This window comes from Trichechus manatus, unplaced genomic scaffold (assembly GCF_000243295.1).
Source record: "Trichechus manatus latirostris isolate Lorelei unplaced genomic scaffold, TriManLat1.0 scaffold00109, whole genome shotgun sequence".
NCBI classification, from domain to species: Eukaryota; Metazoa; Chordata; class Mammalia; order Sirenia; family Trichechidae; genus Trichechus; species Trichechus manatus.
This window is the reverse complement of record NW_004444045.1, coordinates 2,031,479-2,057,744: the sequence shown is the minus strand read 5'-3', so window position 1 is coordinate 2,057,744 and position 26,266 is coordinate 2,031,479. Positions and strand designations below refer to the sequence as shown.

Sequence of the window (26,266 nt, the reverse complement as noted above, 5' to 3'; positions counted from 1 at the left end):
GCCGCCCACCACTGGGAGCTGGCGCTGCGAGGCCACGTCCCGCAGCAGTCTGCCGCCCACCACTTGGAGCTGGTGCTGCCAGGCCATGTTCCGCAGCAGTCCACCGCCCACCACTTGGAGCTGGCGCTGCGAGGCCACATCCGGTAGCAGCACCATGCCGTGCGCCCGATGCTCCCGTGCGCGGGACTCACTGCACAAGGCCATCTCATAGGCCTCACTGTAAAACTCCACCGTCTTGTCTTCATGGTTGGGGCAGGAGAGGGGGCGGCCGGCCACAGCACTGAGAGGGTGGAGGTCCTCGGTGTCGTAGGCCCCATCACATGCCAGCTGCATAGCCTCCATGAGGCTGCTGATGAAGAAGTTGTTCTCCACTGCCGAGACGCCCTGCTCTGGAAGGACAGACATCTGCCGGCGCACTGGACAGAAGAGTGTCAGGCTCTGGTCAGGGATGTAGTTCTAGAGGCATCTCTCACAGAAGGCATGCAGGCAAGGCAGAAGCTTGGGGCACCGGTACTGATCCAGGCAGATGCTGCATGCCAGAACTGCTTGTCCACTGTCTGGACCTCTGGTCCAGGGTTGTCTTCTCTCTTTGCCATGGTGCCCCCACATGATTCCTATTACTCACACCAGCCGCAGAGGAGGAGGATGGGAGGACCAAGGCCCCTGACTGCCGCCACTCACAGGGGTCCGGCGCTGCCCTCACTGCCAGAGCCCATCTGACCGGCCCTGCCTGCAGCACTGCCCCACGTCCTGTGCCTCTGCCTGTCCCGGTGCCAGCACTGCTGCCTGACACGCTGCACAGGCCAGAGAGAAGGGGCCCAAGTGGGCTGCGGATGGGCCCTTTATGTATATACATATACATATATATATACACACACACATAAATATACATATACATACATATATCCATGTATATATACATAGATATATGTATATACATATATACACATCCAAAAACGAAAACCTATTGCCGTGGAGTTGATTCTGACTCACAGCGACCATAAAGGTCAGAGTAGAACTGCCCCATAGGGTTTCCAAGGAGCGCCTGGTGGATTCAAACTGCCAACCTTTTGGTTAGCAGCTGTAGCTCTTAACCACTGTGACACCAGGGTTTCCAATATATGCATATATATGTATGTGTGTATATATATATATAATATGTACGTATATATATGTCTCACTGGTTTTGTTCCTCTAGAAAACCGAGACTTAAGACGATCTCCATCCATAATAATGCTTTTATCTAATATAAATACAGCTACTCCACCTAGGTATATAGTTAACCCAACTAGCTGTGTCATTTGTTTTTATTTTTTAAATTAGCATACAGTTAGATTGATTTTGTGAATTATGTGTGTAAAGTTCAATGAATTGTAACATTCATAGATTCCTATCACCACCACCACAATCAGGACACAGAGCAAATCCATTACTCCAAAATACACTCCTGTACTACTTCTTTGTAATCATACCCTCCCCCGCCCCGGCCCTGCCTCTGAGAAACACTTGTCTGTTCTTTATCCCTATAGGATAGTCTTATATTTGAAAGAATATCATATAAATGGAATCTGTAAAAATGGCATGGCTGGGGCAGCATCTGACCTTCTCGTCTAACTTCACAACGGGGAAGGAGAATCAAGATCAACAGCCCAAGGCTGATTCCTATGAGGTGGAAGTCAGACATGCCTCCTCTCTCAGCCATCTTTACCAACTCTGACACAAACTGTCCCTCATACAGCACTCTCTACTTCTCTGCTAGGTATGATAATTCATTGCAATGGCCACACAGAACTCACAGACAATATTCACAATTATGGGGTTTATTAGGGAATTAACAGTCACAATTCAGGTTCAGGAACGTGCAGGATACAGTTCTTCAACCAGGATAGCCTCTTCTCAGCCATGCCTGCAAGCAGGTCTCTCCTTGGCCCTTGGTCCCTTGACCCCTTGGCCTGGCCTCTGCCCTGCTTGGGCAAGTGTTACAAAGCTCTTAAAACTCTGCCCGTAAGTGCCCAGAGGCACCCTACTCTGCCAGAAAGCCTCTGCATGAAGGCACTTAGATCTAGCTCCATGGGTTGGCAAATCTAGCTCCACCAAGTGCCCAGGGGCACCGCATTCCACTAGCAAGCCTCCTGTCCAAAGGCTCTCAGCTTTCTCGTTCCGTGGGCTAGGAGGCCCACTGTGCCATTTCCTGCTGGTTTCGGTTCTGCCGCCATTTCTCTGCCACTGCTTCTCACCGTCTCCAGTGTTACAGCTCTCCCTGTCTGTCTTCCATGTTACAGCTTCTACTCTCTCTCTCTGTGTCTCCCTTTAAACATAGTGGGATGGCAAAACTGACCAATCCCCTTATTATGGTTCCATACACATCATTTGCATAGTCCCACCCAGTAATCTGGTGGGAGTTACAAAGACTATAGCTAGAAGGGCCATATTAACTAATTCACTGCACCACAGAATCATACTGTAGAATTGGTGCTATTTCTTCTTTTAAATATTTTGTAGAATTTGCTATTGAAACCATTTGGGCTAGAGAATTTTATTTTCCGGGGCTTTTAACTAGGAATTCAATCTCTTTAATAGTTTTAGGTTATCTATTTTATTGTTTGTGTTTTGTTCGTTGAAGTTACTGAGGAACTGGTCTGCTTCATCTAAACTGTTCCATTTACACACATCAAATTGTTCATAGTATTTCCTTATTATCCTTTCAGTGTCTATGACGTCTGTAGTGAAATTCCTTCTTTTATTCCTGATATTAGTAATCTGTGTCTACTTTTTTTTTTACTTTGTCAGTCCTGATAGAAGTTTATACCACTTTTATTAACCTTTTCAAAGAGCTTTTGAGTTCAATGATTTTTTCCATTGTCTTTCTTTTCTCTTTTTTTAAATTTTATTTTGTTGTTGAGAATATACACAGCAAAACACAACCATTCGACAGTTTTCTACATGTTTCTTCGAGCTGTATAACCATTCTCATCCCCCTTTTCTGAGTTATTCTTCCCCCATTAATAAAAAAAAATCACTGCCCCCTAAGGTGCCTATTTAATCTTTCAAGTTACTGTTGTCACTTTGATCCCATATAAATAATTCTTAAAAGAACACAATGCTCAAGGCACACCTTTTTTTACTAGTTAAGTTAAACTATTATTTGGTTTTAAGAAGACTTCAGGAGATATTTTTAGTTTAAGATTTAAAGATTATCTTAACGCAATAGATTCAGGAGTTCATCCAACCTTCATGGCTCCAGAAAGTCTGGAGTCCATGAGAATTTGAGATTCGGTTCTGCATTTTCCCCCTTTTGATCAGGATTCTTCTATAAGATCTTGGATCAAAATGTTCAGTAATGGTAGCCAGGCACTATCCAATTTTTCTGGTCTCATGGCAAAGGAAGCAGTTGTTCATGAAGGCAATTAGCCATACATTTCATATCCTCCTCCTATTCCTGACTCTTCTTCTTTCTCTATTGCACCAGGCATATAGAGACTAATTGTCACGGCTTGGATGGCAACTTGTAAGCTTTTAAGACCCCAGGCACTACGCAATGAACTAGGAGGTAGAACAGAAGCACTAAACACATTATTAGGCCAATTAAGTGGGATGTCCCATGAAACCTTTCTGTTTTCTCTTTTATTGATTTATGCCCTCATCTTTAATATTTCCTTCCTTTTGCTTGCTTTTGGTTTATTTTGCTCTTACTTACTTGCTTAAGATAGACACTCCATTATTAATTTTAAACCTTTCTTCTTTTATAAAAGTATTTAGTAATATAAACTTCCCTCTTAGTATTGCTTGAGCTCCATCCCATATTTTTTGATATATTGTATTTTTATTTCATTCAGTTCAAAATATTTTCTGATCTTCCTTGAGACATCCTCTTTGAATCACAGATTATTCAGAAGTGTGTTATTTAATTTCCAAGTGTTTGAAAATTCTCCTGTTATCTTTGTTAATGATTTCTACTTTAATTCCATTATAGTTAGAAAAAAAACAGTGTATGAATTCAAATCTTTTAAATTTGTTAAAGTTTGCTTTTTGACCCAGAATATGGTATGACCTGTTGAACATTTCATGTGCACTTCAAAAGAATGTGTATGGGTAGAGTGTTCTATAAGTCAACTAGATCAAGTTGGTTGGTAGTTGTCTTAGTTATCCAGTGCTGCTATAACAAAAATACAACAAGTGGGTGGCTTTAACAAACAGAAACTTATTTTCTCACTGTTTAGGAGGCTAGAAGTGTGATTTCAGGGTGCCAGCTCTAGGGGAAGGCTCTCTCTCTCTTTCAGCTCTGGAGGAAGGTCCTTGTCTCTTCTAAGCTTATGCTCCTAGGCAATCTTCATGTGGATTGGCATCTCTCTTCACCCATCTCTGCTTCTCTTGCTTGTTTAATCTCTTTTATATCTCAAAAGAGATTGACTCAAGACACATCATCCTACACTAATTCTGCCTCATTAACATAACAAAGACAACCCATTCCCAAATGTAATTATAACCACAGGCATAAAGGCCAGGATTTACAACTCATATTTCTGGGGGACACAAAATTCAATCCATAACAGTAGTGCAAATCAGTTCTTCTATCTCCTTACTGATTTTATGTCTACTAGTTCTATTGATTACTGAGATAAGAGTATTACAGTCAACAACTATAAATATAGATTTGCCAATTTCTCCTTTAATTTCTGTCATTCTTTTGTTAAGTATATATACATTGAGGACTGCTACGTCTTCTTGGTGAATTAACTCTTATTATTATGCAATGTCCTTCTTTACCCCTGGTAATTTTCTCTGCTCCCAAGACTAGATTGCCTGATATTAAAATAACAACTTTCGCTTTCTTATGATTACTGTTTGCAAAGGATAGCGCTTTTTATCCTTTTATGTTTAATCTACCTATATCATTATACCTGTAGTGGGTTTCTTGTGGAGAGCATATACTTGGGCCATGTATTTAAACCCTTTCTGACAATCTCTATCTTTTAATTAGTGTTTTTAGACCATTTGCATTTAATGTAACTGTTGATATGTTTGGATTTAGGTCTGACATTTTATTGTTTTCCTTATTCAAAAAGTAAAATACTCTAATATTGTTTGCTTTGTCTTTCAATTAATTAAATAATTCATTATTTTGTAAAAAAAAAAAAACTGGAATACATATCATTCTACAAAAATCCAATTAAAAAATTATCTGAAAAGGAAGAAAAACAAAGACTTTAAACATATCCATCTATAAGAAGGAATCTTTACCTGGACCTGCAGTTATCACAGCATTTTTCAGTTCCCATAATACCCAAGGAGGCCTTTCGTAGTTGTTTGTCTTCAAAATGAGACAAGATGATTCTACCCAAGAGAAAATTGAAAATCAAATAAAAGAACAAAAAGGTTTGTTAAATTCATTGCTGTAAATAATGAGGTGAAATAATCCTTGATTAACTTGAGACCTCATTATTTGGTTTCAGTTTACTCATGCTCAAAGACAGTTGCATTAAAAATCCAGCACATATACAACACCAATAGAATAATTTTTCAAAATATGCATAATTGTTTAGCAAAGCTTTTTTCTTAAAGGATCATCATCTATAGGTCAATGCTATTGATATAAAATATATAATACATACTGTCGTCTACACCTGCTGGAATGAAGATATTTTTCCATCTTTGCCATCATCTTTAATTTGTATAATCGAAATTTTTCATTGGGTATCTCACTAAGGAGGAACCTGTCAATTAAAAATACCACAGCAATATGTAAAAAATGTTTTAGCAATTTTGATACTTAAATTTTATTTTACATAACTTACATAACCCACACTCCCATCAAGGTAAAGAACATTTCTATGACCCTAGAACGTTCCCTTGTGTCCCTTCCCAGTCAATGACCCCCAAAGAGGCAAGTATTTTTCCAATTTTTATGAAAATTGCTTTCGAAAGAAGTCTACCCAGATCCAAGCATCAATTCTTTAGCTGCCTTTGAAAAATTATTATAAAAACCCCGAAGTTTTTCATTTTGATTTACATGCCACATGCATTTTGGCTTCTAGCAAGTCTGTTGTCGTTAGGTGTCGTCCAGTCGCTTCCAACTCACAATGACCCTATGTACAATAGAACGAAACACTGCCCGGTCCTGTGCCATCCTCACAATCATTGTTATGCTTGAGCCAATTATTGCAGCCACTGTGTCAATCTATCTTGTTGAGGGTCTTCCTCTTTTTCACTGACTCTCTACTTTACCAAGCATGATGTCCTTCTCCAGGGCCATCCTTGCTTCTAAGGAGCATTCTGGTTGTACTTCTTCCGAGACAGATTTGTTCGTTCTTTTGGCAGTCTATGGTATATTCAATATTCTTCGTCAACACCACAGTTCAAAGGCATCAATTCTTCTTCGGTCTTCCTTATTCATTGCCCAGCTTTCGCATGCATATGAGGCGACTGAAAACATCATGGCTTGGATCAGGCGCATCTTAGTCCTCAAGGTGACATCTTTGCTTTTTAACACTCGAAAGAGGTCTTTTGCAGCAGATTTGCCCAATGCAATGTGTCATTTGATTTCCTGACCGCTGCTTCCATAGGTGTTAATTGTGGATCCAAGTAAAATGAAATCCTTGACAACGTCAATCTTTTCTCTGTTTATCATAATGTTGTTTACTGGTTCAGTTGTGAGGATTTTTGTTTTCTTTATGCTGAGGTGTAATCCATACTGAACGCTGTAGTTTTTAATGTTCATAAGTAAGTGTTTCAAATCCTCTTCAGTTTCAGCAAGCAAGGTTGTGTCATCTGCATATCACAGGCTGTTAATGAGTCTTCCTCCAATCCTGATGCCGCGTTCTTCTTCACATAGTTTGGCTTCTCTGATTATTTGCTCAGCATACAGACTGAATAAGTATGGTGAAAGGATACAACCTGACGCACATCTTTCCTAACTTTAAACCGTGCAGTATCCCTATCGTTCTGTTTGAATGACTGCCTCTTAATCTATGTACAGGTTCCGCATAAGCACAATTACGTGTTCTGGAATTCCCATTCTTTTTTTTAACATTATCCATAATTTGTTATGATCCACACAGTTGAATGCCTTCGCATAGTCAATAAAACACAGGTAAACATCCTTCTGGTATTCTCTGCTTTCAGCCAAGATCCATCTAACATCAGCAATGGTATCCCTCGTTCCATATCCTTTCTGAATCAATTTCTGGCAGTTCCCTGTCGATGTACTTCTGCAACCACTTCTGAATGATCTTCAGCAAAATTTTATTGCATGTGATATTAATGATACTGTTCGATAATTTCTGCATTTGGTTGGATCACTTTTCTTTGGAATAGGCATAAATATGGATCTCTTCCCATCAGTTGGCCAGGTAGCTGTCTTCCAAATTTCTTGGCATAGACAAGTGAGCACTTTCAGTGCTGTATCCATTTGTTGAAACTTCTGAATTGGTATTCTGTCAATTCCTGGAGCCTTGTTTTTTGCTAATACCTTCAGTGCAGCTTGGACTTCTTCCTTCAGTACCACTGGTTCTTCATCACATGCTATCTCCTGAAATGGCTGAACATCGACCAGTTCTTTTTAGTACAGTGACTCTGTCTATTCCTTCCATCTACTCTTGATGCTTTCTGCCTCGTTCAGTATTTTGCCCATAGAATCCTTCACTACTTTAACTTGAGGCTTGAATTTTTTCATCAGTTCTTTCAGCTTGAGAAATGGCAAGCAATGTTCTTCCTTTTTGGTTTTCTAACGCCAGGTCGTTTCACATGTCATTATTTTACTTTGATTTCTCGAGCCATCCTTTGAAATCTTCTGTTCTGCTCTTTTACTTCATCATTTCTTCCGTTCACTTTAGCTACTCAACGTTCAAGAGCAAGTTTCAGAGTCTCTTCTGACATCCATTCTGGCCTTTTCTTTTTTTGCCTGTCTTTTTAATGACCTCTTGCTTTCTTCTTGTATGATGTCCTTGATGTCATTCCACAACTCATCTGGTCTTCGGTCATTAGTGTTTAATGCGTCTAATCTATTCTTGAGATGGTCTCTAAATTCAGGTGGGATATACTCAAGGTCGTACTTTGGCTCTCATGGACTTGTTCTAATTTTCTTCAGTTTCAACTTGAACTTGCATATGAGCAATTGATGGTCTATTCCGCAGTCAGCCCCTGGGCTTGTTCTGACTGATGATACTGAGCTTCTCCATCATCTCCTTCTACCGATAGAGTCAATTTGATTCTTATGTATTCCATCTTGTGAAGTGCATGTGTATAGTCGCCGTTTATGTTCTTGAAAAAAAGTATTTGCAACGAACAGGTTGTTGGTTTTGCAAAATTCTATCATTTGATCTCCTGCATCATTTTTATCACCAAAGGCCATAATTTTCCAACTACTGATCTTTCTTCTTTGTTTCCAACTTTCCCATTCCAATCACCAGTGATTATCAATGCATCCTGATTGCATGTTCAGTCAATTTCAGCTGTAGAAGTTGGTAAAAATCTTCAATTTTTTCATCTTTAGCTTTAGTGGTTGGTGCGTAAATTTGAATAATAGTTGTATTAACTGGTCTTCCTTGTAGGCGTATGGATATTTTCCTATCACTGACAGCGACGTACTTCAGGATAGATCTTGAAATGTTCTTTTTGACAGTGAATGCACTGTCATTCCTCTTCAATTTGTCATTCCTAGCATAGTAGACCATATGATTGTCCAATTCAAAATGGCCAATATCAGTCCATTTCTGCTCAATAATGCCTAAGATATTGATGTTTATGCATTCCATTTTATTTTTGACGACTTCCAATTTTCCTGGATTCATACTTCATACATTCCACATTCCGATTATTAATGGATGTTTACAGCTGTTTCTTCTCATTTTGAGTCGTGCCACACCAACAAATGAAGGTCCCGAAAGCTTGACTCCATCCACATCATTAAGGTCGACTCTACTTTGAGAAGGCAGCTCTTCTCCAGTCATATTTTGAGTGCCTTTCAACCTGAGGGGCTCATCTTCTGGCACTATATCAGACCATGTTCCACTGCTATTTGTAAGGTTTTCACTGGCTAATTTTTTTCAGAAGTAGATCGCCAGGTCCTTCTTCCTAGTCTGTCTTAGTCTGAAAGCTCAGCTAAAACCCCCACAAGTCTGTCAGTTGGTCGTACTGTGGGGGCTTGTGTGTTGTGTGATGCTAGCAAGCCTACTACTATATATTTTACCTTTTCCCCTTAAAAGTTTATTATTTTTTTTATGAGAAACTAAAAGCATCTATGTAAGGAATACTAAAAGAGGCTAAAGTCCAAAAAGGAGCCTTCATCCCTATTAGCTCTTCAAAAGACTTCTCATCCTCCTAAACTTTCTTTGTAATCCCACAGAGCAATCTTATATTAAGGACTTATAGAGAAAAGACCGATAGCCCCATGCAGAAACATGCATATTATGGAACACCAGTAAGTCTCAGAATTAATTCCTTCCTCAAGCAATTATGACTCTGTTGCTCCAGGTAAACAGAGACCAGTTGTTGTGCCTTGGATGGCCACTTGTGAGCTTTTAAGACCTGAGACACTATGCAACAAATCAGGAGGTAAAACAAAGGCACTAAACATGTTATTAGCCCAATTAACTGGTATGTTCCATGAAACCATGACCCTAAACCTCCAAACTAAGGAACCAAATCCCACGAGATGTTTGGTTGTACAGAAGCAGCCTCAGCAGCTACTCTTTTGTTGTTGTTGTTGTAAATATATCACACAATTTCTGCCAATTCAACTTTTTACAGGTATACAGCTTAACATAGACACTGTGTCTACAAGAAGAGGATGTTTTATTGTTGCTATGTTAAGAAGAAAAAGCTACTGACACTCCTAGAAGAAAGAGCTTAAAATTTATAGCAAGCATTTTGCCTAACTAATCCCTATTCTTCTTTCAGATCTCATCTGAACCATCACTTCCTCAAGGAAGCCTTACCTGACCTTTTTAACTTTGTAAACACCATCAAAGCCCCATCATATATTCTCACCACTCATATAACTTTCTTCGGTAGTGCTTAACACAGTTGTAATTTTACACATATTTATATAATCCCTTAAAAAATGTTTATTATTGAAATTTTCAAACACACACAAAAAAGAGACAATAATAAAATGAACCCTATGTACCTATACTTGTGTGATTCTGATTACGATCTACCATCCTCATTATACTACAAGCTTTATGAAAGCAGGTACCATGTCTGTTTTTATTCACCATTGTATCCCCAGCATATAGTATAGTGCTTGGCACACAGTGAGCATTCAAAAGAAAAATGTTGAATAATCAACAAAAACAACAACTGTATCAGATAGGTACTTAGAAGTATATTTTGCAAAAACCTCATTTCGGCAGACCATCAGTTATTACAGACAGGTTTTTTCCTAAGATTTTTGTTCTCTGGATTAGAGAATCAGTTGATAAATTCTGTCCCCAAAATTTTACATGATGAAATTTTTCTTTCCAATATAAATCACACAGAACTTAAGTGCCAACAAAATACTTGTTTAGTATTTACGTGGAATGGTTTTTCCGTATTTAAATACTAAATACTTAACAGTCTGTTCATTGCCAGTACGTTAGTACAGTGCAACATGATCATTCACACCAAGTCAGTGAGAGCCGGCCTGCTCCCATGGAACTAACCAAGGAAACAAACGGTAAAGCCCAGCAGTCTGACAGGGACTGGGAGAAGTCTTAGAATAAGCCCCACCATAGTCTGGGAAGAAAGAACCGATAACAAAATAAATAGTATCTAAAGTAACTATGGCTGAAGGCATATCACAACTTGAAACAATCTGAAGAGAAAGAAGAAAAAAAAAAAAAAACAGATCATTAATGTACGGAACTAGGAATATATTTCAATAAGATCTATGTTACATGCCCAAGTATAGACTTGATTTAGTTAATTTCTTACACTAAATGGGATATGGTTGAAATTAGGTCATCTGCTCTGTCAACTTTTACCACAAATTTTCTTCTTAGGTATCCTCTGTTTTGCTTTGGCTTTAAATGCATTTTTACAAATTACTTTAAATTTTGGACATTGCCACTAATACCTCCAAAACTTATATGGAAAGAAAGAAATCTGTAAGGGTAAAACCAATAAATGTTTTTACCTATTTAAGTTAATGTCTGCTGGAGCCCAGAGCAAGTGACAAGAACTTTGAAGTCCATCACGGCCAGCTCTACCAATCTCCTGGTAGTATGACTCCATTTCCTTAGGAGCACCATAATGAATGACTTTGCGAATGTCGGCTTTATTAATGCCCATTCCAAAAGCTATGGTAGCTATGACACACTGGAAATAAATAACAGTAAAGTTCAACATATTTAGCAGAACTGAAACCTTACATTTATGCCTTGTGATTAAGAACACTGTGTTCATTCAGAATATTTTGTTCACTTCCAATTCTAACTCACAAAAAAAGACCATACATACTGGCCTGACAGAGACTGGAGAAACCCCGCGAGTGTGGTCCCTGGGCACCGCTTCAGCTCAGCTATGAAGTTACTCCTGGGGTTCACCCTTCAGCCAAAGATTAGACACACCCATAAAACAAAATGAGACTAAAGGGGCACACCAGCCCAAGGGCAAGGACTGGAAGGCAGGAGGGGACAGGAAAGCTGGTAATAGGGAACTGAAGGTCAAGAAGGGAGAACGTTGACATGCCATGGGGTTGGTAACCAATGTCATAAAACAATATGTGTACTGTTTAATGAGAAGCTAGTTTGTTCTGTAAAACTTCATCTAAAGTACAATTTAAAAAAAAGAATATTTCACTTCCTATAAAAAGTAGTGAATAAAGCAGTTTCTCAAAACACCTATGAGGCACAAAAGAGGCTGTAAAAAATACTGATTAAATTAAATCAAACTTTTATATTATTATAAAGTTTCAGATGTCTTTATCTGACTGCACAGTATCTTAATATTTTCTAGAATTATTTGAAGGTGGAAGCTTCTCATTAAAGATTTTAGAATGAAATATGAATTTATTTCTGCATCTCAAAGAAGATAAAACTGCAGAATAAATAACATGCAAGAACATACTGAGATGAGATTTACGTAGTCAGGAGAAAACATAACGAAGAATTAGTGAAAACCACACAAAAAACTAACAAAGTTTAAAAGTAGTAACTACAGAGAATAAAAAAGACACGCAAGAAAAGCAATCATAACACTATACTACATGGCTTACAGCGTTCACAGAGTAATAATTATTTAAGTACTGTATACGTATTGATCTAATCAAAACTATGATATAAACATACAGGGTTAGAAATGCACGTGTAGAGTGACGAGAAGAGCAGGAAGAGATGTGAAAGGAAGCTAAACCTTCATCTTCCATAGGGGAAGTCAAAAGATGATGCCTCAAATAAATATACGAATATATAGAAATAAAAATCAAGTCATTGCAGTATAAGCAAATTATTGTTAAGATACAGTAGTAAATACCACAAGAATGAGCTAAAAGAGTTGGGAGTGGGAAACAGAAGTGGAGAAGGAGTGAAGAAATGATACTTTTCATTGTCAGTATTCCGGAACTATTTGGTTCTTTAAGCTATGTGCATGCATAAATGATAAAAATGAGAGTGCTATTAAAAAATAAAGATACTTTCTAAGACAGACCAAGAGTAGCAAAAAAGAAAGAGAGACAGAGGGAGAGAGGGAAGGAAGGAACAGCTTGAAGTATGACAACTGAAAGGGGAGAGAAAAATAAATAAATACAGAAATGAATATAATATTAAGAAAAAGCCCTGGGTGAATAAGGCTAGCCAAGTTTGCTGTATTTAAGAGTGAAGAAGCAAGATAATAGTAATTCTAATCTTCATCCTATAATACTGTTTTTAGATGAGATTGTGAGTCTCAAAATAACCTTATAAACTCTTAGATATAAATAAATGTATTTTATCAATTAATTTATTCACAATCTCATTTCAGAAAGGAAAAGATTTCAAGGCACCTTGAAAAGGCAAGTAAAATAGAAAAGGACATAAACCTAAGTCAGGAATAAAAGTAAGAATGAACAGTCACAGACTAAAAATGCAAACCTACATCCAAATATGGTCAGATTTGTTATGAATAAAAGAAAAGAAAAAAATACTTTTTAAAAAATTATAAAATAGAAATAATTAAGATTCTAAGCATCTCTTAATTCAAGATATTAAGAGCTAGGGAGGCCAGCTCTACTCCTGAGTCTGTATATTTATGCATTCAGTAGGCACTCAATAAATACTCAATGGCAAGTAATCAACTCCAACAGTATCAGATTATTCTGTATAGATGATGAAATGCATTTTCTTCATTTTGAGAAAGTGTTTCAGAGCCCTCAATGCAAATTTAAAGCTTTCACATTATTTATAATTGCAAAATAGGAGTACATGGGCCTACTGCCAGGTAAACCAGAACAACTAATGCCAGCCTAGGGTGACACAATCAATATTAATCATTAATTTCCATAAGGTAGATGAGTATTTGTAGTACATATATACATCCTTCTTGAAATTAGGTATATGTAATTAATGATTATATTTAAAGCTGCATTTTAAAGTATTAATGTTTTAATAAAGCTGTGTATTGGAAGGAAAACCAGATGTATCCCAGAAAGTCCCTCGTCACAACATAACTGGATAAAGTCTGTACTCTCTCATGTCTTTGGGGGATATTTGGATATTTCAGTCTAAATAGATAATTAGTAATACATCAAAATAGAAGAAACCATTAGCCAGTAAATGGCTGAAATATCGAATGTTAAGATTCAGTAATAACAGCTAATAAATTTTATCTGACAACTGAGATAAGAGAATAAAGATATATATATTCAAGAATTTAGATAAAACCTCTAATCTGGGTGCTGGGATAGCTGTTTTTACCTTTGGATAGAAGGAGAAAATAAAGAATAGATGCTTTTAGGCAGGTATATATTATAGCATGACTACATATAGTACACTCTATAAACAGTGCATACAAACCATACTTAACAGATAAGTTGTTGGCTTGAATGGTAGACAACTAATACAATAGGGAAGGCTGGATTGGATGACCTATTTGAACAGAAAATGCCAGAGCTGAAGGTAAGTTCATCAACTTGAGAGAAGATCTATCCCACTGATTCACAGTGTTAAGGGTACAGATATAGTGTTGATGGTGTTAAGTTCTTGATTTAACTCACATGGCTTGAATTTAAATTCTCCTAAATATTTCATATAATATCCACTGAATTAGACCAATCATCACAGAAATCTCAGCTCTAGCACTTCACAATAATTTCATTAATACCCTTCCCTTCCTCAGTTTTTCTCCTTCCGATCAATCCTACTTAGTAATGTCAGCCTAAAGTGTCTACAATACTGTTCTCTTGCTCAAGAACATTGAGTAGTCAATCATGGTGTTTTTCAAACTCTATCTGTGGAGCTCTAAGGGTTATAAGGCCTCCACAGAAAATGTTTCGGAGATAGGGAGGTTCTATTTATCTCTCACATCTCCCTCACATCGACTTCAACCAGAATTGTTGGACTTTAATCTGTTTTACCTATAAGATGAAATTTTATTTAAATAAAATGTTCTGAGGCTAAAATAGTCTGAAAAAGCTACAGGTATATCACAACAACCCCAGCCTGCCTCTTTCCAAGATATAACACTCCATAATCTGTTCAACCAACTCATTCAACGTTTTCCCTATGAGTCTCTGGCAGTTCCTTCCTGCTTCTTTACTCATACTACATGCCACACTCCTTTTCTCTCCAACCATTCCAAACTACTCAGAATTTCCTGAACCAGCACGCACTCTCACATCACGGTGCCTCTACACATGCCGGTCCATATTCCTGGAATTCTATCCTGAATTCCTTTTTCCTTATCACTTACTGGCCTTCCATACTTGATAAATTTCTATTCACATGTTCAGACTCAATTCAAATTGCACCTTCCCAGAAAGACTATCCCCATTCCACAACCTACTCTGATGGGGCTAGTGGTCCCTCCTCTGTGTGCATAAAACAGTATGGACAGGCTACTATTTATACTAGTCTGCAACAGTTTGTTCACATACCAATCTCTACATTACACACTGATTCCCTTGATCAGAGGGACTGCTTATACCCAACATAAAGAAGGTATTCAATAAAGATGTGGTAAATAAAAACTAGGGAAATATTTATTTCACTATGGGCATAGAGAGTAATAACGATTAGTCCTCACACCTGAATTTCATCTCTCATGAACCTATGATGAATTTCTTTCCTTGATTTAATACCCATGCCTGCGTGGTATGTTCCACAGGCTAACTTCAGTTTCCTAAGTTCATCTGTGACTTGTTCTGTCATTTTTCTGGAACAACAGTAGATGATAGTTGGGCCTTCAAATTCCCAGGAAGAACTAAAGAATAAAAAAAGAACAAACATACATATGACCAGTTTGGGTTTTATCTTATTTAATTTTCTCCTTCTACTTTCTAAGTAAAAGACCAAAAAGAGAAAGCATTAAAATATATATATATCTATATATATTTTTAACCGCATAAAAATCTAAAACTTTACAGAGAGTCAAATATGGAAATAAATTTTAAGCCTCAAAAAACCTTTGATTCCATTTTGGTTAAAACTGCAGTTAAACTTATAAACTACTGATACAAAAACTTTTGGGAATGAAAAGCACTAGATTAACAATTAGTCCAAATTTATAAGAGAGGAAAGTTAATATTTACATAGGAGGAGTATGCATAAAATCTATTACAGTACTCTGTCTTCAGATCATAAAGTTGAGTTTCTGTGTCTGTTTACTAAAAAAACCAAAAAGCTTTCTTATATTGAAAAATTACTTTTATATCAAATAAGTGCTTAATAGTAATATTGAGACTACGAATGGTATAGAAAATGACACGTGAGACTGTCTGTTGTGCAATCTGTACTTATTTACTTAAAAACAGAAATGATTTCCATAGAACATTTATCTAATTGCTCAATATATTCATTTACATAAATACATTCATTTATATTGACTTATTCAATATAAAAAGGCTGTACTGACTATTTTAAATTTAGAGAAAGTTACTTTATTTGATTTTAAATGCAGAGAGCCTTTGGTCCAATTTTGATTTTAGGAATTTAGTTTACAAAAATTCTTGCATAATTGCCAAAGATATACATACACCAATATCTACAGTGTAATAGGAAAAGATAATCTAAATTTTTATCGTTACGTACATTCATATTATGGAATACAGCGCAAACACTAAAGAAATTAAATGTCTGCAAAATCATCAAGAAGGATTTTGGCAATAGGAGTCACTGAAAACTTAAACGGGGAAAAATAAGGTGAGACTAACTGCAAGAGTCCTACTGAGTGATTTACTCACAGCAATTTTTTATAATGACCAAATGGGCTTCAATATTTAAAATCAACAGTAGATAACTTCACAGAGTAAGGGAAAAAAATACAAATCATTTTTTAATGTACAAAAACCTTATTTTAAAAGGAGATTTTCAAAGAAGAAAAATTGCTCACCAAAATCTGAATATTGTGATAGCCTATACATTAAGACTCTAAGAAAACAAAATACATCGACACATAGCAAAAATACCTCAAATGAAAGGAGAAAGCTGCAGAAAAAAAAGAATGTAGTAAGAAACGATTTCTATATAAACTTAACAACAACAAAAACAAAAAATTAAGAGTGTATATCTGTACAGCAAAGTCAGAAAAAAGTCTATTAAGTTAAATTTCAAAAGATCAACAGTGATTATAACTGAGGAATTGAATTGGTAGAAGTACTTTGTAATTTATATGCATCTGTGCTGTTTGAATGGTTACTAAGACTATCACTCTTTAAATTAAAAAAAAAGGTAGAAAACATTCAAAAATTTGAACTTATGTACCATATATGTCAAAGGAGTAAAAAACTCCTATTATAAAAGGATTCACTACTTTGCCAAGTGATTTACTAAGGACTGTTACTTCCTCACAATTTTCTGAAGAAAAAAATCTATCCTTCTCTATCTAATCATTAAATTAGATAAATAAGAGAGGCTCATCTATCTAATTTAAATGTATTGTGAATACAGAAACAAAATAAAGTCACATCAGCTCGATGAATAGAAAAAATTGAAATAAAAGTCACATCAGCTCAATGAATAGAAAAAATTGAAATAATACTGATAAACAAATGGCAGAATTCAAGGAAAGGGAGAAAATAGAAAAAAAAGACAATATGCTGAACCCTTAATACCCTCCACCTCATTGCTGATTAAGATGAAAATTTCTATTTGACTAAGAACTATCAAAAGTATTCTAACTCTTCAGTGTTTCCCTGTTGCCATAATCCTTCTTACAGGGTTGAGAATGGCTTTAAAATCTTTTTTGATTTGCTTTTAGAAAAACCATTTTCATATTAAATACAAAGGTCCTGAATACTAGTTCTCAGGAGTCTTGTCTTTATTCAATAGGAAAAAGGAGCCACTGGAAAGAAACTCCAAGACTTAGAGCTGTGGTTTCGAATGATAAATTTGGAAGTTGTGTATAGAATGCAACAGGGAGCACCAAGGAGGAGAGAGATCTGTTAGGAGACATTATAATAGTCTGGGCCAAAAAGCAGTAAGGACCTCAATTAACAGAATTCATGAGAACTTGAAAATAGAAGAAAACAATTTATAAGATACTGTAAACGGACAATAGTGTTAGATAGAAGAAGAGAACATAATGTCACAAAAATGAAAAACAGTAAACATATTTCCAAAAAGAAAGTTATTATTGGAGGAAAGTATCACAGAGATTAAAACAAATCATATGAACTGAAAAGATCAAAGGTTGGAATAGACAATGATCTGATAGTAGAGATCCTCGCCTACAACAGTCTTCTAGAGAACTTCTTCCTCTAGGATGGAAGGGAAGTGACACACACGAGAACTCACTCCAGAGAGAGACTACCAGAGCAGCACAACACTCAGAATGCACTGTTACGTTCTTGTTTTACTATTAACATGGGACAATCACGCCAGTAGCAAATTCTTCATTTAAATCCCTCCTTAAGGTCCTCAAGAATAACTATAGGATTTCCTTAACCTAGGATCTTTTCTCCTTTTTTTCACTTTCTGAAAAAGAAAGCACCAATGATGTTTTTTAAACCCTATTTGCCTGGATATTTTTTATGTTTATATTGGTAGGAGAAACATTATTTTGATGACTTAAAAACAAATTTTACAACAGGCAAATTATAAGCTTTTCACTGAGTAGACAAATTAGGGAATGAGGCTAAGAGAAGAAGAATCTTAGCATACATAAAACACTTTTAAACAAAACAAATAGAAAAAAGTATTAGTGACAGCTTGGTCATCACTGGAATGAAAACAATATGTAGATTTGTGAGCAGTTATAAGGATTAAACCAGATCACTTATATAAAGTGCCTGGGATACTTACTGGCACATGATACAGGCTCAAACATTGTTAACTAAGATGACTTTTTAAATGCTCCCTAATACTCAAGTTAGTCACGTAATTAGTGAACAAGATAGAATTCAGATGACAGATACATTTTTTGGGGGGTATACTTGCCAATTGCTAAAAATATATGTCCTGTTCAAGTAACAGTATGGAGTATAAAAACATTAGCAGGATTAGTTTTTGCCTTCAAAAATAAGACTTTTCCCCCAGAGTATGGCCCCCAGATACCCTTTTAGCTCAATACTAAAGTCACTTCTGAGGTTCACCCTTCAGCCAAAGATTAGATAGGTCCATAAAACAAAATGAAACTAAATGGGCACAGCAGCCTAGGGGCAAGGACAAGATGGCAAGAGGGGACAGGAAAACTGGTAATGGGGAACCCAAGGTCAAGAAGGCGAAAGTGTTGAGTGTCTTGGGGTTGGCAACCAATATCACAAAACAATACGTGTATTAATTGTTTAATGAGAAACTAATGTGCTCTGTAAACCTTCATCTAAAGTACAATACAAAAATAATAAGACTTTTTCCTAAATTACTGAATTGATTATATAACATCACACTTTACTTGAACAAAAGCTAGGTAGATTTTGAAATATGTTAAATATGTATGGAAGGAAAGAGTCAAAAATAAAATAAAATAAATTTTTAAAAAGAAGGAAATAGTTACTAAAATTCATCAACCATTAAATCTTTACCTTGTCTTTTTTATAAGAAATTGTTTCAGATCCTGAAGGATATTTCCTGTTTTTCGTCCAACTTCTAAGTACAAGTTTGGTCGATCAAAACTAGTACATGTAATCCGAGGATTCTTCAGTTTTAAGCAAGATATAATGTCTTCCCGGATTGAAGAACTTGCAGTAGCAGTGAGCGCAACAATTGGAACCTGAATTAAGTAAAACTGATTTTAAAAACAGGAGAGAGCTCATTTAATTCCCCACATTTCTACCGCCTGCTTAAGAAGAGACTGATAAGACAACTACCAGAAGTACGGTGCCAAAACGCAGCCTTGAAATTACTCTTTTATAAATAAGAAAAAGAATTTCCTACTTGTTTCCAGTCTTCTGAATCTAATATTTACTTTTTTAAAATATCAAAAATTGTTTAAATAAAACACTAATAAGGGTTTCCAAAAGTAATCCACCTGGTCTTATTAAATTAAGCCTGCTTAGCCACCTATTGGAAACCCTGGTGGCACAGTCGTTAAGTCCTACAGCTGCTAACCAAAAGGTCGACAGTTCGAATCCACCAGCTGCTCCTTGGAAACTCTATGGGGCAGTTCCACCCTGTCCTATAGGGTCGCTAGGAGTCAGAATCAACTCGACAGGAACAGGTTTAGTTTTTTTGGTTTAGCCACGTATCTCTCCATTTGTTATTTTTAACATTTATTACATTTGTAACAGTGCTGATATAAACAGGGGTATGCTATGCCTTATTTTTTACTAATCTAAAATTCAAAAATCATAAATGCTTAAAATTCACTGAAAATCTAAATATACAAAACAATGGGTCTTTTTTTTGCCTCTTATATTAAATATGATGGTCCCTGGGTGGTACAATTGGTTGCACTTGACTAACCTAAAGGTTGGTGGTTCAAATCAACTCAGAGGCATTGCAGAAGAAAGGCCTGTCTGATCTGCTTCCATAAAGACTACAGCCAAGAAAATCCTACAGGGCAATTCTACTTTGTAACACTGGGGTTACAACGAGTTAGAATTGACTCAACAGCAATGGGTTCGGTTTTTGGATTTATATATTGGTCTATGGCTTCTCAGATCTAGAAGCAAGGCTCCCAATGACCTGGAAAACCTCTCTGTAGTGCTACTAAGTTAATCATGGCATGCTATATATAAAGTATAAAATGAAAAATGTAGTATTAATCAATCCACTGGGGAAACAAATCACGTTCTATTTTCAATCTAGCAAGTACTTCTTGACTGGATTAGCAGCCAAAGGAGGAGGCACAGCAGGTACCATGAAAAACATGAATATGCAAACTTTCAGAAGTTCTAAAGTAGGACAACAAAATACCTCCCATAAAACTAGATTTAATATTTTTGCCCCTATTATCATAGAGTTGTAATCAGTAATGTATTATTTCACAATCAGAAAAAAATGAACCGTCTTAAAGTCAGTTCTAAATCATTAGATGTTCTATCTCCAGAAATACAGCTTTCTTTAAAATATTCTTTTTGGATCATTACAAAATAGCTCTTTAGATACATTGTATCTGCCTCACAAACCAGGTTAAGCTAAGTATCTTGTGTGTAAGTGACAATTTATGTGCAGTTTGCCCATTTGCAAAGAAGTGTAGAGTTTGACTCAAAATTAAAACAAGATACAACTTATTAAAATTAATATAGCTTTACTGAATTAAAAACTTGATCAAAAATTCCATCAAAATTTATGAAAAAACAATATCAATTAAGTTCAGGGGTAGTTTTTTAAAATATATAAAAAAAAAAAAATTAAGTCAAAAACAGCGTGACCCGGTTACTGGCATGATTTTTGCATTCTCTATTCTTAAATTTCATAAAATTATTTTTAAATGCAGCCCTCAAATTAATTTCATTGATTTCTGGCTTACAATCAGACTGCTCTCTGAATTTAAAGACTGACTGACTGGTAATTTATACATAAACAGGCCAATTTATAAAGGAGTTAGTCTGTCTAATAAGGCCTTAATACAGATATATCTGTGTTAATATGCAGGTGCTAACAAATCTAAGGATGCGAATAAGGGAAGTTTAAAAAATTAGAAAGTCCTTAGACCATGTACATTCTCTCTCACAACACAGCATTTTCATCACTTTATAAATCAAACCATTTATAAATGCATGAATAAAATACTTAATTACACATGCAGGTAGTTAATGATTTCTCAGACAGAGCCTATGAGAAAAGAGTTTGATTTGTTTGTAAGCAATACAATGTATGAGTAAATGGCAACGCATGTACGACAGTAAGAAAATAAGCATGAAACGTTACATCTTCAAGAAGTCAACGGAAAATTCAGGGAAAATACAAGCAGAGTTTAAAAAAAAATTTGACTTAGAAATGATAACCTGAATTTAAATCCTGCCTTACCACTAGCCATGAGATCTTGAGCAACTTATTTAACTCTCTGAGCTTCCAGTTGCCTGATCTATAAAACAGCTTTAATAACAGCACCAATCTCATAAGGCTGGTGTGAGGATCAAATGAGATAAAACATATAAAGTGCTGAGTGTAACGCACGGCACTCAGTAAGCACTGAGTAAGTTTCAGTTATTATTGAGACTGTTATTGCAACAACTGGAAAGAACTCTACTCAAAGACTGCAGAGACATGGGCTGTACTCCCAGAATTGTTACTGACCTTCGGCAAGGGCTAACTTCTCTGGGCCTCAGCTTTTTCATCAAAACACGAGATGGGGAGGACTACATGATCTGTTGGACCTTCCCTCAGCTGAAAACTTCTCTGACTATGCCACCCAGAAACTCCCAATTCCAGCGACCTACTAACCGAAAATCTCTACAAATTCACTCTTTTGCCTCCAACATTGTAGAAAGTCACAGTTAAGAATGTTGCTTCCATGTTCAGAAAACAGAATAAAGTAATGGAAAATATTAGAATTAAAGAAACAACAGTGATTTACTTTGACTTCAGAAACAGAATCTCTTCTCTGATAAGCTTGGGCGCTTTATGATGTTTGAAATTTACAAACTAGCGTGAAGCATAAAAACAACTGTAAGGCAGGCTATGAGAAGGACGGCATACATCCTGGTTTGCCTGGGACCCTCTCAGTCCACACTTGAGCTCACAGCCTCACTATTAATAGCTTGTACCCTTTGGGAGCCCTAGTGGCGCGGTGGTTAAGAGCTACGGCTGCTAACCAAACGGTCGGCAGTTTGAATCCACCAGCCGCTCCTTGGAAACCCTATGGGTATAGTTCTGCTCTGTCCTATACGGTCACTAGGAGTCGGAACCGACTCGACGGAAATGGGATTTTTGTACCCTTTTATTTTCAAAGGCAAACTGGTTTGGATGACAAATTATACTGTCACCTAGTTGTATCACGTTTTTAACTCACGGAACTTATTTTTTTAAGTTGGCAAGTCTTGATATCCTTGGTAAGAGGTACCAAGTGTTGTTAAAACAAGCCACAAATATAAATCTTGTAACTTTATGAATTTAGAAATGACTTAGCCATCCACTTCAATAATGTAGCACCCACAGATTCAGAGAACTATAATTATTCCATCTGTTTCTAAATTTATGTCATGTTGCTAATTCTAACTCTGTACTCCATAACAGCATGCTTCATTCATTCATTCACTCCAAACAGTTACTGAGTGTCTACTACGTACTGAGCTTTGTGACGGGCACTGGGGAGAAAGTAACGAACATGTTTCATGGATTTCACAGTTCCTCTTATTTAAATTTTACTGAATTTTAATATTGATGTGGAGCTTTCTGTCTGGCTGCTCTTTCGCTGGACTCATTTTGCCTGATTCCCTCCAAATGAGAATCTTTGTGCCAAACAGTTAGTGATTTCTTTACTATTTTTGAACTTACTGAAATAATATAGTATGAAACATTCCAGATCTACACCAGCTGTCACAATGTAACTGGAATTGGAAGGTGGGGGGAAGCAATGAAAACAGTGAGGAAAATAACAGTCCTACAACCAGCAGGTGGCATTCCTCATCATTTACCTAAAAGAGAGGATTCAGGAAAATACCAGGGAACACTGCTGGACAAACACCCTGCCCTGGAGGCTCAACAGAAGGAATGTGCTATATTTAACCACCCAGGACATGAAAAAGATAAAAAGAAGACCATAGCCAGACATAATAAAAGATTTAATTCAACACTGAAAACTGTTTAAGAACTGCATAAAATATTTAAAATTCCTTTAACATAATCTTAGAATTAAAAGCCTAGGAAAGGATTACAGGAAGCAATCTCCCTAGTTCCCAAAAGCTTACTTGAAAGCATACTAAATTAATAGAAATCAGTCCTCAAGTTACACTGTGTCTAGTGACTTCCATCACAGAAAAATCCCTTCTTTCTCTATTAGCTGTACTATGAACACTACTAATCTTTCGATAATATTTAGACCACTCCATACATCACATTTACCATTTGTTACTATTGCTCCTACTTTTTATAGGTATGAATCTAAACTCCTTTACTATACTACTTACAGGCAGAAACCATGTTTTACACCTCTTTCAAATCATTTGCTTTGGAAACTAGCCTGTGTCCTACTGTATAGTTACTGCCCAGCTCTACCGATCGCTATGTATGTGGGAAAGTGATTTCTCCAGTTCTCAGCTTTTTCATTAGAATTCATTCTTTATTCATCCATTTATTGAACAACTACCATGTGCCAGGGGGTGTTTTAAGTTTTATAAACCAAATAATCAAAAATCGCCCCCAAAGAACATTCTAGTAAGGACTCACAAACAATAGGTAAAATATAACATTGTAAGTTAGACGGTGATAAGTGGTATTAATAAAATACAGCAAAAGAAGATGGGGAATGTTGGTCAGCTGGGAGTTTAATTTGAATTTTTGAATATGGTAAACCAGAAGGCCTAAATGAAAAAGTGATACTTCAGCAAAGACCCGAGAGAAGTAAGGGAGCATACCACGTGAATTACGTGGGTGAAAAGTATTCAGAGAGAGGGAACAGAGGAACGAGGCCATTGTAGGAACATGCCTGGCATGTTGGAAGAACATCAAGGAAAACAATGTGGCTGGAACCCAGTGAATAAGGGTAGCAAGTAGCAGAAGATGAAGTCAAAGAGAAAACGGGAGACTAGATACAGAAGATATTACAATGACTTTCCACTATTCAGAGTGAAATGGTATGCCACTAACGGGCTTTGAGCAGAAGACATGATCTATCTGACTTACATTTTAAAAATATCACTCTGGATGTTGTATTGAAATAGAATGAAAAAGGAAAAGTGAAAGCAGGAAGACCATCTAGGAAGCTATTATAAAAGTCCAGGTGAAAGATGGTGGCTTGTACTAGAGCAGTGGCAGAGATCAAGAGCAAAGTGATTAAATTCTGTATATATTCTAAAGACCTCAAATTTCCTTAATGTTTACATGGGGGGTGAAGTGTGAGAAAAAGAGAAGAGTTGAAGAAAATTTGAAAGTTTCTGGCTTAAGCAACTAGAAGGATGGAGTTACTATTAAATGATATGGTGGAGAAAGAGGGAGGAGCAGGTGAAAGTATCAGGAACTCAGTTTGAGATTAGGTTAAGTTTGAGATACCTACTAGGCATCCAAATAGAGATACTGAGTACGCAGTTGGATATGTAAGTCTAAAATTCAGGGTAGCAGTCCAGGATGAGGATATAAAAGTGGGTGTTGTCAACCTATAGATGGTATTTAAAACATGACTGGATGAGATGACCAAGGGAGTGACCGCAGAAAGAAAAGAGAAGAGGTCCTTTCAGGCATGCCGACTTTAAAAGGGCAGAGAGATCAGAAGAGACCAGCAGAGGAGACTGAGAACAAGAGGAGCCAGTAAGAAAGAAAGAAAACTAGGAAACCGTGCTGCCCAATGTGCCAACTGAATAACTGCTTCAAGGAAAAGTAATATGAGGATATTAATGGCTACCTTTCTGAATTGTTACGAAGGTTAACCAAGAGAAAAGCATCTGACCCAAGGCTGGTCTCATACTTAGATCTCAATTCATATCAGTTTGATTCTCCCTCAATACATACTTGCTAAATGGTGTATCTAAGTTTTTTGTTGGTTTGTTTGCTTTGGTTTTAAGTGTATTCCAACCAAATCTTTGAGAAGACCTAACAAAAAGGAACTACTTTTAAGATAGCTCTCAATTTTCTATCTATAAGCAAGATTAATGAGTGTGGTGTGACAGATTGCTTTTGTGTGGCCTTTCTTGCCACGGTTTTGTAACTCCCACCCAGCTGACTGGGCAGCACTGTGTCATACGGTAATTGTGGCCCACCAAAGAGATTGATTGGTTTTGCCATCCCACTGGGCTTGAAATGAGACACCCTAGAGGTGGGAAAGTAAAGAGCCCACCACCACCAAAGAAAGAGAGACCAGCAAAAGAAACCCACAGGAGACAGTGCAGCGGGCTTCCTGGCCCACAGAGCGAGAAAGCTGAGTGCCTTTGGGCAGAGACTGAGGGTCAGGGGGAGGTGTGCCCATGAGCACGGCTGGGAAGGAGTTGTCCTGATGGAAAAACTGTATCCTGAGTGTTCCGGAGCCTAAATTGTAACTGTTACTTCCCTAATAAACCCCATAATCATATTGTCTGTGAGTTCTGTGAGACCATTGCAATGAAGTATCAAACCCAGCAGAGAGGTAGAGACTGCTGTGGGAGGGACGACTGGAGTTAGAATTAGTAAAGATAGTGGAGAAAGGAGGCATGTCTGACCTCTGCCTCATAGGACTCAGCCTTGGGCTGCTGATGTTGATTATCCTTTCCCCTCACGAAGTGAGAGAAGGTCAGACACTGCCCCCATGCCATTTTTACAATGAGCAGTGAAATTGAATTAGATAACCTGCCAAAAGACTAACAAGAAACTCCTAGCACTTTTCTTAGTTTACTCAGATAGCTGTTAAATTTTAGGCTCAGAAGGGATCACAGCTCACTACTATCAGGAAAACATAAACATAACAGACCTTGTTTACTTATTCAAAATCAATACAATATACTAAATAACCCAAAAACAAACCCACACAAATATACCCAATTGATTTTTAACAAGGTGCAAAAGCAAGTCAACACAGAAGGATGGCCTTTTCAACAAATGGTCCTGGATCAATTGGACATCTATAGGCAAAAAAAATCAGAAAA

The 26,266-nt window shown here is 36.8% G+C and overlaps 1 protein-coding gene and 1 pseudogene across 5 annotated transcripts in view; both read right to left on the bottom strand.

The window, feature by feature from the left end:
* LOC105756653 (tripartite motif-containing protein 3-like) overlaps positions 1-596 on the bottom strand; it is a 2,011-nt pseudogene extending 1,415 nt beyond the window's left edge.
* Positions 1-26,266, bottom strand: part of WRN (WRN RecQ like helicase) — a 127,229-nt gene that overhangs the window by 41,639 nt on the left and 59,324 nt on the right. For all 5 annotated transcript variants that reach the window (XM_023737835.1, XM_023737834.1, XM_023737836.1 and 2 more), the window contains 5 exons: positions 19,133-19,320; positions 15,201-15,375; positions 11,117-11,298; positions 5,613-5,714; positions 5,242-5,334 (listed from right to left, as the gene is read on the bottom strand). In XM_023737835.1, coding sequence (XP_023593603.1) covers positions 5,242-5,334; positions 5,613-5,714; positions 11,117-11,298; positions 15,201-15,375; positions 19,133-19,320 — 740 coding nt within the window. The remainder of the gene's footprint in view (positions 1-5,241; positions 5,335-5,612; positions 5,715-11,116; positions 11,299-15,200; positions 15,376-19,132; positions 19,321-26,266) is intronic.